We start from the raw sequence: 14,111 nt of genomic DNA on the forward strand, positions 1-14,111 counted from the left end.
AAAAAATTATGCTGGCTGGGAAGTTTCTTTGCGCTGCAAACTTTCACAGATCAGCTGACATCGCTTAGCAACCGGGACCATAAGTGATGGGACTACTTGTGGAGTGATATGAAAGACATGAATCAGAGGTAAAAGAACCCATTTTCCTTGACAGCGGTGCAATAATCATTTTGCGAAAAACATCGTGCCAGAGAATCGCGATCTCAATTCTGAGCAAAAAAAATTGTGATTCACATTTTTGGCAGAATCGTGCAGCCCTGCTGCAAATGGACTTTTAAATCAGTAGGGTTTTACATCAGTAAATGAACTTGTGAAACTATTTTTTCCACAAGTGACTAATGACAGATATGACGATTAAATGACTGTTTAATATTTTACTTCACATCTACTCTCACCAGCACTGATGCTAGACTACATCACCTGCAGTCTGACTACATCACCTGTAGTCACCAGTCACAAGTGTTTGCTCCTGGAGGATTCTGTTGGGTTTCTGTAAATTGGCTTAGAGTCTGGTTCTGACCAACTCTATATGTAAAGTGTCATGAGATAACTTTTGTTATGATTTGGCGCTATATAAATAAAATTTGATTTGATTTGATTTAGTCTCACCAGCATCCTCCACCTACACTCCTCACACCACAATTCAGTTTATTGCTCACTCGACCATCACCTTTTTCTGTCAGTCATTAGTCCCTTTTCCATTGACCCTCAAATTGCACAAATATAACTTGGGCATAAAAATTTACCTGATGGAAAAACGACTATTTCTCCAAAAGTCTCATTTTTTGATTAAAAGTTTTTGCGCTGGCAAGAGGTGGTTTTTTGGGCGTAGCGCAAATGGTATATCATGCAAAACTGCAATGGAAAGACCTTTTTTCGCAACTAGAGTTGGGAATTTAAAAAACGGATGTTGATGTACCTTACAACAAGCGAAGAAGAAGAAGAAACATGTCGCGGTATGTGTGGACAAACCAGGAAACCCAATCATTTTTTAATTTAGTACAAGACAGAGGGGTAATATATAATAATAATGAATATATCTGTAAATCAACATGATATTTACATTTGTCGCCATGTTTATGGAATGACTTCTTGTGTCATCTCGTGATAATAAATAAACAAATCATCTCATTTGTGATTTAATGGAAAAAACGACATTACGCACTTCTGTTTTTTCGACATTTAGTAAATATCTGTAAAGTTTTGCGCAGATGTCCAATGGAAAAGCAGCTATTGAATGCACAGGCAGGCATTTCTCCGTGTTGTCACTGATCAAAGTCATATATATAAATATATACATTCACCCTTCAAAAACTGACCAGTATTGTTGTTTTTAGTGTGTGTCTTAAACCTTATCTTTACCTCAAAGTTGTCTAATGCCTGGCCTTCTGAGCTTCCTGCTTTTGCTCTGTCTGCCAAAGCACTTTGTAAACTTTTGCTTTTAAAGGTGCTACATAAATAAAGTTATTATTATCAACCACTGCAGGCACTCATCTCATGCTTCTGTTCACGCCGCCTGCTGTGCACTTTGACTAGCCGTATCTGAGTGATGATAAATGCAGAAAGATATGATACTGAAGCAGAAGAGAAGTTTTTCTGATGTTTTTTTTTTTTTTTTCTGCACACCTTTGAAGCCGCTGAAAGAATCACCGAACCTCTTGCAATTTACTGTACTTTGAACGTCAAAAATGCACTCTGTGGCATGAATTGAAAAAGGTCATTTTCCATCAAAACACTTAAATTCCAGGTGCGTAGACTACAGAGTCTTGATGGATGTCAAATGTGCTGTAGGTCAACAGATGCTGCCCAGAACTTAAGTCTACACAAGGCAGAATTTTACCCGCATCTCTGACCTTCAGGATGCGCCTCAGGACTCACTGGTCTTTGTAAATGAGAGGAGAAAGTGGCTACGGAGAGAAGTTGTGTAGCTATATTGATAAAATGTCACCTCAGAAATTAGAGGCACCTAACAGCTTTTGTTGCACCCTTCTCCTTTGTGCAAAGAGAAGGTCTGCACTGGCATCTTTCAGCTCAGTAGCGTACCATTACTGCTCCTTTGTGCCTTTAACAACATAGAAACTTCAAAAGTTAAGTGAAAAGAAGGTATTTTTTTACTAGAATCTTGGCGGCAATTGTTTCCGAGACAGTGAAAATAAATTAGAGGGGGGAAAGAAAAAAAAAAAAAAAACGCTGACAGCCTGCAGCATATGAGCAAGCCTCTGAAAATAGTGTTAGCGGTATTAGCTGTGTGGCATCCTAGTTTGTATTATTTGGATGTTTTTTATTGTTGAATATGACATTGAGCTGTACAGAAGAGCTGGAGATTATCCAATAGTCCACATTCTTCACAATGTGTCTGCAAGCATCTGTGAATTGCAGCAAATTGATTTTCCAACATTCATAAAAATTGATGTTTATTTCAGGGTCGACCACTGTGGAATACACCCCAGCATTTTAGCCTGGTGTGAAATGTAATTATTTAGTATCCTGTCAGGTCTTGTCTGACGTTACACAACATGATGAGCCAAAGCATGCATTCACTTGTCACGTGTCTCTCGCTCGGTCTCTGTCGGCCGATGAGTGGTGTCAAGGATATTTTAGTGTCTTGACATCCATAGCAGATGCGCGGTAGCAGCTCTGCAGTAGGGGGTGTAGGGTGGTGGTAGGGGGGTGACTGCAAACCCAGTGCAACAACACCTGGCTGCCTTTCTCAGAGGGAGACCATTAGCGCAGGGAGGGGGAAAAAAAAAAACCTTGTTTGCTTTTGTGGGGTTGGCATTGTTTGTTGAATCATGAACCGTGTAAAATTTATGCTAAGCCTGACTTAAGGCGCGAGCATCTTTAGGGGGCTGTCTCATGTCTCATTGAGCCGCCATAGTGCTTTTAAAATGATTTCTACTTCTGCCCTCGATTGGTCATATTTACTTGTTCATTCGTCCTGAGCAATAGTACCAGAAAATAATATGACAATAAATCAGCTTGTTGTATTGTTCCTGTGAAAAAAGGCAGAATTGGTAACAGGCTAACAAGGTAAAATGGAATTTATACACTAATTAATAATGTGTTAATACTATGAAAAGGTTAGAGCGGTTAGTGAAGTATTGTCTCAGGTTGAGATAAATTAAAAAGTGTAAAGATGCATAAGTCAAAACCGTAAACACAATAACAACAACATTAGCATAACTCCTAGAGGCCAGTAAATGGTTTTGTTATTAAAACAGAAAACCAACTACTTTTCTAATTACACTTAATATTTGGCTACTAATGCTCAACTGCACATGTGCTTTATTTAAATTAGAGAAAGGTTGCAAATAAATAAAAAAAAAAAAAACTGAGCCATTTCTTGTGGGAATCATTTCACTGCAGTACAAAATAATGGATTATCAGTCAGAAATCTTTATTAATTCCAGGGAATATTGTTGTTGGATTAGCTGATATCAGAAGCTTCATTCATATAAAATCCATTTATGATCAGGAAATAGCAAAAGTAAGACAACATTCATAATGCAACCTTTATTTTTGCTCTTTTTTTGTCTCATTCAGATTTTCAGCGATAGCGAAATAGCCTAAAACTTGTACTGTTGGATCTGTTTAGTGTTAGCTTAACGGTGCAGAATTGTTAACAGGCTAACAAGGTAAAGTGGAATTTATACACTAATTAATAGTGTGTTAATACTATAAAAAGGTTAGAGCTGTTAATGAAGTATTGTCTCAGGTTGAGATAAATGAAAAAGTGTAAAGATGCATAAGTCGAAACCCTAAACACAATAACAACAACATTAGCATAACTCCTAGAGGCCTGTAAATGTGTGACTGTAAATGGTTTTGTTATTAAAAACTAGTTTTCTAATTACACTTAATATTTGGCTACTAATATGCAACTGCTCATGTGCCTTATTTAAATCAGAGAAAGATTGTAAGTATTTATTTATTTATTTATTTTAAACCTGGGCCATTTCTAGTGGGAATCATTTCACTGCAGTACAAAATAATGGATAATCAGTCAGAATTCTTTATTAATTCCAGGGAATATTGTTGTTGGATTAGCTGATATCAGAAGCTTCATTCATACAAAATCAATTTATGATCAGGAAACAGCAAAGGTAAGACAACATTCATGATGAGACCTTTATTTTTGCTCTTTTTTTGTCTCATTCAGATTTTCAGTGATAGAGAAATAGCCTAAAACTTGTACTGTTGGATGTGTTTAGTGTTAGCATAACAGTGAAAAGTTTATCGCATTGGTCTGTTGTTTTATTAAATTATTCATGACATACACTGGTCTGAGACAGTTAACTTGTTTTATGCATTTATCCATTGAAGTACTTGTTGTTTGAGCTATGCTCTGTTTTCCACCATTTGGTTTTGTCGTTCTTCTGGTTCTGTGGATGCATAGCATGTTGCGACAAATAAAACAGATGGAACTGTGGTTGCTGAGGGCAACTGGGTTGAAGAGGCTATTGCTTTATTGCTATTTTTATATGTTTGCTAGCAAGGCCAGAAAATTATGCTAACATGAAAAATGACTGAAAGTAGACTTTGCATCTTTAGAGGCTAATCAAGTAGGATCAGTATTAGAACGTATTAATGCTACATTGTTAAGGTACTGGAGATTATTACATCAGTATTTTATGTGGGCTACTCTATTCAATGTGAGTACCTGTGTAATGCCTGTGGAGTGTTGTGTTAGTGTGTTTTTTTTTCTGTTTATGTGAGGAGGAAAATCTTTAGGGCACCATGAATAAGTAATGTAGCCTACATTACATGTAGTAATTATATTTAATACATTTTATTAACAGATGTTGTGTACTGGCCTTGTCTTTGTAGATATCTGCATGTACTATCTGTGTTTGCCTGTGTGACAGTTGTGTTTCATGCTGTTTGTGAATGTTAGCGAACTGACATTCTAAGGTAATGCTAGCTTGTTTTGCACATTGTTGCTGCTGTAGAGGAGCACAATGAATGAATGAATGTTTTATGATTGTGTCTTGCATACAGACATGCCCAGCCCTTCCATGGGCTTATAAGACACCATAAATACAAACCAAAAATAAAATACCAGACAATAGGCACAGTATATACAAGAGTGGCACTGAAGGACTTGGGATTGAACATAAGGATTCTCCTGGAGAAATCAACCTCAGTCCAACTCCAGCATCCAGGCAGTTATTATATCTATTATTAATGTAGGCAAAGAAGATAATCATCAGACAGTCACCAACACAAACTTCATGTATCCACTTAAATACAAACACATTCTACATATTGGACATTTAATATTTGTAAATTTTGTGCTATATTTTCTGCTGCCTGTTTCTACCCCACTGGCATTTGGGGCAGTATTCCACTAAATACTCACATTGATGAGAATGTGTGGGCAAATGTCAAATACTTTGTCTTTTAGGTGGGGCAGCTTGTTGAAAACTGTACAATCTATCTGGTGTATTTTAATAAATGAATACAGCTGGACAAAAAATGATAATCGTAACATGATATCCTCCTGAGACCCAGTAAGTAAAAGTTTTGTCTTTTTTACATTAAATGATTATTTGAATAGGCAAACAAACAGTACAAATTTTGGAAAAAAAAAAAAGCTGTAAAAAACAAAACAAAACAAAAACAGGCAAGTCTGAAAATGACAAACATGTCTTTTATTCCAGAACCAGCTGAAGCAACAGCCATAAAAAAAACTAAAAAGATATGTAAAAATATCTGTATAGAAATAACATCAACAATAACATTAGTATAAAAGTATGTTCACAAAAAAAGTATATATATATATATAAACAACAACAAACAAGTAAAATGACAACCTAAAAAAATGTGCACACCGCATTTGTTTACCGTGGAGGTAGCGGATATTTTCAAAGAGCGATTGTTTGAGTTAGTGAAAAACTACTGACATATTTATAACTACCAACTATTTATTGAGAAACGTGCATTCCAATGCATTAAATGTCAGTAGCAGCGCTTTGTTACAGTCAGACTAATGACAACGACAATAAAGCACGTTTTCAAAAGTAACTAAGAATTATAATGGTATTATTAAGTACTCATATTGGTACTCGATGTCGGCAAGTAATCAAATGTAAGTACTAGTACTTGTCCTTGGTCTGGAAAAAAGTGGTATCGGTGCATCCCTAGTTTTCTCAGTATTGAATACACTGAGAAAACCAGATGGCTGGCCAGGCTAGTGAAATAGACCTTAAATTCTGTTTTAATTTATCTTAAAAAGGTCATAAAACATCTTAAATTTAACTCGTAGACACCTGTAGAAACTCTGTATTTTTCATCATTTTAAACATAATAGTATAATGTTTATATGAGTAAATTGAAGTGTCTTTTTGTGACAATGTGATAACAATAATTATCCCTGTTATCACCGTGTCATCACAGAGCCTTATGAATCAGCTCTGACTCTATTTAGTCTCTATTAGATCATGCCACCAGACAGTACTCTATTACAGTAAAAAAGAGTAAAATGTAATGGGTTCTTGGCACTCCGGTGTGTCGCTACCGTCACCTCTTTGCCCTTAGAAGTCAGGCTGTGTTGGGGTTTTGGACGGCGCCTTCAGCTCTCTAATCCTGGTGCTGCTGCCGTTGACAGGCTGAGTGACAGGCGGGCGGAGACGACCCAGCTGTGATGGCTGGTGTCGGCTCAGTGGCAGCCTTATGATGAATTGCCTCTCTTGAATGATAGCGCTGTTACTGAATGATACTGACGCAGGATTGTTCTGTCAGCATCTCACCGGCGACCGCAAATAAATAAATAAATAAAGGAGGCGAGAAATGAACCGCTATGCAACTCGCCTTCCCCATCTTTTTATTTTTCATTAAAGTTGCCACCTCTCATAGATCTCCATATGCAGTGATATGGAACTGAAAGCTTGTGCAGAATACGGTGGAGAAAATTGCCTTGTAGAACCCCAAACGTGGCCGAACTTTCCAGTGATTGAAAGCTGCCTCTTGTTTGTGTTTGACTTTCATGTCCAACCTGATATACTAAAAACATTTCCAACCCCTTTTCGTCACCGAAACAACATAAATTACATATAATAGCATTGTAATAAATATGTTTTTGATGTTGCACAATGTTGAAAATAAATGTAATTTGGTTAATGTTTAATTTTTCATCTGTTTACAGCTCAGATGACTACTATGAATACGGTCACAGCGGAGAGTCATATGATTCATATGGTGAGTAACACACTTCTTTACCTTGTTTATCTCATCAGTTATTAGAGCTATATTAATTTAGAATTCTCAGACTATAAAGTTAGAATTAAATCAGGAGCAATAACAGCTGCTTCATTTTTATATTTGATCACAGCTTTCATTCTTTTTTTCTCTCCCCATGTGCTATATTTGTGTAATTATTTCATAAAATATGCTGCATGAGGTTGTTTGTATGTTTGCCATCATGTCGCTGCTGTTTATTATCTGTATCACAGAAACACCTCAACACAATGTCATCAAATTTTGCTCCAAAAAATTCAAGGATGAACAGAAAGTTTTCGAGTTCAAATTCATTCATCTTAAATGTAGTAAATTGTGGAAGCTAATATGAAACTAATGAGCTATAAAACCCAGATATTTTCTCATCTCAGAGTTTCCACTAAACCAACTTTCTGGAATACAGCCACTATTTATCACACAAAGGTAAAATAGATGATGCACTTACTAACAATGAACTGCACCAAACACGAAAGGTGCATTCACACACACAGTTTCATAATGGGAAACAATATTAACTAATTTTAGTACCTTTGCATATAAGAAAAAGTAGCATGTAGGCTAAAAAAAATGCTTATATTCTAGCAATCAATGACTAAATCGGAGTTACGACAATATTGTATCTAAGAAATGTGTTTACTTTACACTACGACAGAGCCTAAATTCAGTAAATCACTTAACCTTGGTTAACAATATTAGCATGTAAGCAGCATGTAAGCTGAACAAACAAAACTACTAAAAGAAAGTTAGGTTGGGGGGGGGGGGGGTTCTGGGGGTTTATGTTCAAGGGAGACCCACACAATATTATCATTTCATGTCAGAAAATATATGTAATATGTTAAAACCTTAATAAAGATATGTGTTAAAAAGATTAAATAAAGAAAGTTAGCACTTAAATCACACACTATTTAAGTACTGAATAAGTAAATGGGATTTAATGCAAAATTATATGTGTTACATGTGTTTACTTTACGCTGTCCCTGAACATGGTTAACAACATTAAGCAAATATAGGCTAAACAAACAAAACAGCTTAAGGACAGTTCAACTTCATAGTATTTATTCAAGTATTTAATAAATGAATGAGCAATACTGCAAAAATATATGTGTGAGATGCACTTATTTACTTCACACTGTCTGTTAGCGCAAATTCAACTAACTAGGTTAACTTGGTTAGCAACATTAGCATGTAGGCATAAGTTGCTAGTACACTAAACAAACCAAACTGCTCATATTCAAGCATTTAATGAATTGCTATGAGTTAATGGTTTACTCCAATTATTTCTTTAAGATATGTGTGTAGTTTGTACTATGGCTGAGCACAAATTCACTTTACCACCGCGGCTTGGTTAGCAACATTAGCATGTAAGCATAATTAACAAGTAGGCTAAACAAACCAAACTGCTCTCAGACAGTTCACCTATAATGTTACCCATTATTATTTAAGCATTTAACAAATTTAATGCTGCAAAAGTATATGTCTTACATGTATTTACTTTACACTTTCCTTGTGCATAAATTCAGCTAGCCACTTAGGTTTGGTTAGCAACATTAGCCAGTAAACAGAAGTAGCATCTAGGCTCACATATAATCTGCCTGATTAGTGTTTAAGAATGACTGATTAGGCTATACAGTAAAATTATTTCTGAAACATGACAGTTATTTTTTAATTTGAGCACAAAGAAAGAAAGAAAGAAAGAAAGAAAGAAAGAAAGAAAGAAAGAAAGAAAGAAAGACAGAAAGACAGAAAACTTGAAAAGAAAACACTGACTTCAGTTGTTTATGGTTGAGACTTTATAATTTGAGCATGAAGAAAGAAAGAAAGAAAGAAAGAAAGAAAACTTAAGAAAACATTGACTTCAGTTGTTTCTGACATTTTTTCAGTTGTACATGACATTTATTTTATAATTTGAGCACAAAGAAAGAAAGAAAGAAAGAAAGAAAGAAAGAAAGAAAGAAAGAAAGAAAGACAAAGAAAACTTGAAAAGAAAACACTGACTTCAGTTGTTTATGGTTGAGACTTTATAATTTGAGCATGAAGAAAGAAAGAAAGAAAGAAAGAAAGAAACTTGCTAAGAAAACCCTGACTTCAGTTGTTTATGGTTGAGATTTTTTGTAATTTGAGCATGAAGAAAGAAAGAAAGAAAGAAAGAAAGAAAGAAAGAAAGAAAGAAAGAAAGAAAGAAAGAAAGAAAGAAAGAAAGACAGAAAGAAAGAAAACTTGCAGAGAAAACACTGACTTCGGTTGTTTATGGTTGAGACTTTTTTGAATAGAAACGTGTCAAATGTAAACCCACTCCTGCCCTGGAGCAGTGATGATTCCACTACTTCTAATGAGAGGAGAAAGTGTCAGATTTAACAAGCTGATACTGGCGCTGCAGATCACTAAAAGTGCTGAAATCACAGATCAAAAAGAGTCGACATGATACAGCAGCTGATCCTGGGCAGCGGCTTAAAGAGTACTCACATGTCTGTCCCACCTAAAGTTCACTCACTGTAAAGCGTTTACCTGTGTAGCTGCAGGTTTGAGGCCGGTTTAATCATCTTTAAATAGAGCTGTGCACCGCTCCAGTTGCATCGAGTTCAGTCAAAGTTAACGCTGCCATTGAGGTAATGTTCAACAATACGTTCTGAGGTTTTGACAAGATACAGGAAAAAAAAAAAAAAAAAAAAAACTGGGCCAAGGTCATATCTGCTGCAGCCATCCAATACGAGTGCACTCGAATGACAGGAGAGTTAATATAGAGTCCAGAACAGTGGCACGGAGCCGCACACTTTCATTTAGAATCTACCACGACTACTGGATCTACTGGTACAAATTAACTCCTTAAAGTACATTAGGCAGCGAGCAGATTATTCAACTTCGACTTTTTATTTGTACTTAGTCTTTAAGATTGGATTCTAATCTCATTTTAGGTAGATAAATGACTGTAATTTAGATTTTTATGTTAAGGAATACTAAACAAATGGATAGTTTGCAATGACATGTTAATAAAAAACCTTCTCAAAGCGGTCTGATGTTAGTATTATATGAGCTCTGGCCCAGAAAACTGTATAATTAGAGTATTTTAGTTTTGGTATAATGTATGATATGATTACAATATATTACTAATGAGAACACTGGATCTTTTTCATCAGAACAGAGTTTTCAAAGGCATTTTAAGAGGTTATTTTGTCTTTTATTGTTTTAGTTCAGATTTTTCATTCATTTTGATATTCTGTTAATGTGAACATTTGAAAGATACTATAATTTTGTACATGTTTGGGGTTTGGAGCATTGGGCATACTTTCCCTCTTCAGCCCATGGTGGTCAGCAGGTTGTAGTAAAGGTCAAGTTAACCTAAAAAACCTGTGAATGAATATGTCTTCATTCACTCTTGTTGGGTCTATTTACAGCTGTGTTGTTGTAGCGCTAATATAGTACATGAAATGCACAAAATATTTTAGCTTTAGACTATTTAAATGTAAAGCTGATTTTACTGGTAGTTCAGTTTTCTTTAGTTTGTGTTGCAGTGTTCAAGCTAGTTTTATTTTTCATTTTTGTTTTGTTTTTATTCTATTTTATTTTCTTGGATAATGAACCCATTCTTTCATTGATAATTTTGCTTTCACACTTTTTTTTTTTTTATGTTTTAGTCACAACCACTTAAATCGTGATCTTTCTATTTCACTTCTATGTGTTGATAAAAGACGTGGCCTTAGTCATCTCAGTAATTATTATTTTACACAGTATACACACTGTGTTTTCCTCTGGACACTGAGTCTGGTCTCATTAACTATAATAATCCTGTAGCAACATAGATGGAAATGGAAGTGTAAGCGTTGTTCATTATATGTAAATGTCTTTCAACATTCTTAGTGACTCTGCAAACAAACAACATAATTAGATGCTTTTTAATTACTACAATGGATAATTGGAAGGTTCAAGATTAATATTAATCCTCTGTTTTTGTGTTTTAGAATAAATGTAAGTGTTTTCTTTTCTACATAGTTTTTGTTTGAAAAGGAATACTGTTTATTTGGGAAAACAAGGTAAAAATGACTTTTTTAACCTTTGAAAAATTAAATTACTGACAGTCGACTACTTTTTGGTGTTTTATTGATTTGAATACAGCATGAAATTTGGACTTAATTCAAAGCCAGGAGGAAAGTTTCCCAACTTTTCCGACCACCCAACTGGGGAAAAAGGCACCTCCAACTCATTAAAGTGTTGTGTACTTGCAGATAAAATAAAAACTGCAGAGCACGTGGGTCACAACGAAAAGGGTGACAGTTCAAAGGAAACAGATAAACAGCGCTGATGTGCATCCTTGTTCTCAAAACACAAGGTTACCTTGGTGTGTTACTTCAAAGTGAGTGCCAGTGAGGGGGTGACAGGTTTAATTAAGGGGTATTGGCTGTATGCTGCCGGCAGACAGCCTGTACACTGCAAAAAACAAGGCTTTGTGAGCCTCAGCTCCAGGGAAGTCTCAGCGCTGGCTGAGGATCAGACAAAGGGTGCCATCGATACTGGCACTTTCACATTGACAGTACCAGGGGGTGAACAGGGCCTGATTTGGCCTAATGGTAATTGTGACCTTTTTTGCTGGGAGCCGCTAAACGGCTTCTTTTCAAGTAGCTATTTGATCCTCTCATTCAATTATCCGAGATGCATCCTTCCAGGTGAAAGTCAAGCTCCTTGGTGTGAGCCGCTGTTTGTGTTGTGTCTTAAAAGGCTGCTTTTGTTATTAGATGAGCTGCGTCGATACCAGTCAGTCATACAGAGTGCTCCATGGCTCAGTCATGTGTCAGTCTGGACTCACAGGTTTACTGATCTGTAGATTTATAACTTTGGCAGAGTTGGAAGGACATTCACAAATGGGAAGTTTTAGAATCCAGACATAAAACAGCAGACACTGAGACGAAGGGCTACAACCTGATTTTAATCAAAACAAGGCTGAGCCGAACCGGTACCAGGGGTCTGTGAGTGCAGCAGGATGTCAGACGGGTCCTCAGGGACCGTCTACAAAGTGCAACACAAAAAAGGAAATGTTGAAGAAATTTAGGCTTTTCTCATCCTCGGCTGTTGTGAGGTTAGAGCCCTGATGTACCGTATCCAGGCCGAGGCTGTCAGACAGATATTTCACCCAAACTATTTCCTTCTGTCTCATTCAGACATGTACATATGTATGCTTTCCCAAGGCTCAACACATCCTCACGTGACACAGTTGGACCATTTATGAGCCCTAACTAACTCCATGCTCTATTTTGAACCAGTGACAGTGTTTTGACATGAGTGGTCTATGAGGTTTTTAAAACAGGAAGTACATTCAGAATAGGATTCACTGTGTCCTGTATTGAGCAATTTTTATTCTCCCAAGTGCATCCCAATACATGTATCCTGTGTTATACACATATTACATGTACCCTGTGTTATACACATATTACATGTACCCTGTGTTGTACCCTGTGTTATACACATATTACATGTACCCTGTGTTATACACATATTACGTGTACCCTGTGTTATACACATATTACATGTACCCTGTGTTATACACAGGGTACATGTATATAAATAATATATATAAAATGTATATAAAATTACATGTACCCTGTGTTATACACATATTACGTGTACCCTGTGTTATACACATATTACGTGTACCCTGTGTTATACACATATTACATGTACCCTGTGTTATACACATATTACATGTACCCTGTGTTATACACATATTACGTGTACCCTGTGTTATACACATATTACATGTACCCTGTGTTATACACAGGGTACATGTATATAAATAATATATATAAAATGTATATAAAATTATTTGTCTGTCTCCATTGGTTCATATTCTTTCTGAAGTTAAGGTTATTACATACTCTGCAAAAACTAAGGAAAATTGTTCTTTCTTACTGGGTGGTGAGAAAAGAATAACTTTTTTTTTTTTTTTTTCTAGGCTCACATATTATCTGCCTGATTAGTGTTTAATAATGACTGATTAGGCTATACAGTAAAATTATTTCTGAAACATGACATTTATAATTTGAGCATGAAGAAAGAAGAAAGAAAGAAAAAAAGAAAGAAAGAAAGAAAGAAAGAAAGAAAGAAAGAAAGAAAGAAAGAAAGAAAGAAAGAAAGAAAGAAAGAAAGAAAGAAAGAAAGAAAGAAAGAAAGAAAACTTGTTAAGAAAACATTGACTTCAGTTGTTTCTGACATTTTTTCAGTTGTACATGACATTTATTTTATAATTTGAGGAATTCTGAGGAAAATTGTTCTTTCTTTACTGGGTGGTGAGATAAGAATAATTAATTTTTTTCTTGCAGCTTTTTCTCAACACATCAGTTGGGCAGAACTTTATGTTTTTTTGTGTGGTGTCTGAGAACTATTGTGTGATTGGTTAGGAATTTATAATAATAATGATAATGGATTAGGTTTACATAGCGCTTTTCAAGGAGGGGGAAGTGTCTTGCCCAAGGACACAACAGCACATGACTAGGACAGAGCGGGATTCGAACTGCCAACCCTTCGGTCATTGGACTCTACCTCCTGAGCCATGACCACCCTCATATTGTTCAGATTTGAAGTGGGTGTGGTTAATGCGAAAAAGTGAGGACTTCCCAGGATTTCTGCTCATGAGTTTCTTGTAAAGTATAAAATATCTTGGCCAAAGATAACTTTGTTCTTATTCTTGCCACCTTGAAAAATCAAACACATAGATCACTTAAATGTCTGTTTCACTTTATACCACTGTGCCCTGAAATGTGTAAATACAATCAGAAGTCTTTGTTTACAGTATTGTACAGGAAGCTCTTTTAGAGGAAGTTCTTTAGCAAGTTTTTTTAGAGCAGGGGTGTCAAACTCATTTTGGTTCAGGAGCCATATTTAGCCCA

General features: G+C 35.8%; 1 protein-coding gene across 2 annotated transcripts in view; it reads left to right on the plus strand.

The window, feature by feature from the left end:
* Window positions 1-14,111, plus strand: part of khdrbs3 (KH domain containing, RNA binding, signal transduction associated 3) — a 319,020-nt gene that overhangs the window by 288,844 nt on the left and 16,065 nt on the right. For both annotated transcript variants that reach the window (XR_003936645.1, XM_030147660.1), the window contains exon 8: window positions 7,145-7,197. Coding sequence is in view for 1 of the 2 variants with exons in the window: in XM_030147660.1 (XP_030003520.1) it covers window positions 7,145-7,197 (53 nt within the window). In the remaining variant the exon portion in view is untranslated. The remainder of the gene's footprint in view (window positions 1-7,144; window positions 7,198-14,111) is intronic.

The sequence above is a fragment of the Sphaeramia orbicularis genome, chromosome 11 (assembly GCF_902148855.1).
Source record: "Sphaeramia orbicularis chromosome 11, fSphaOr1.1, whole genome shotgun sequence".
Classification (NCBI taxonomy): domain Eukaryota; kingdom Metazoa; phylum Chordata; class Actinopteri; order Kurtiformes; family Apogonidae; genus Sphaeramia; species Sphaeramia orbicularis.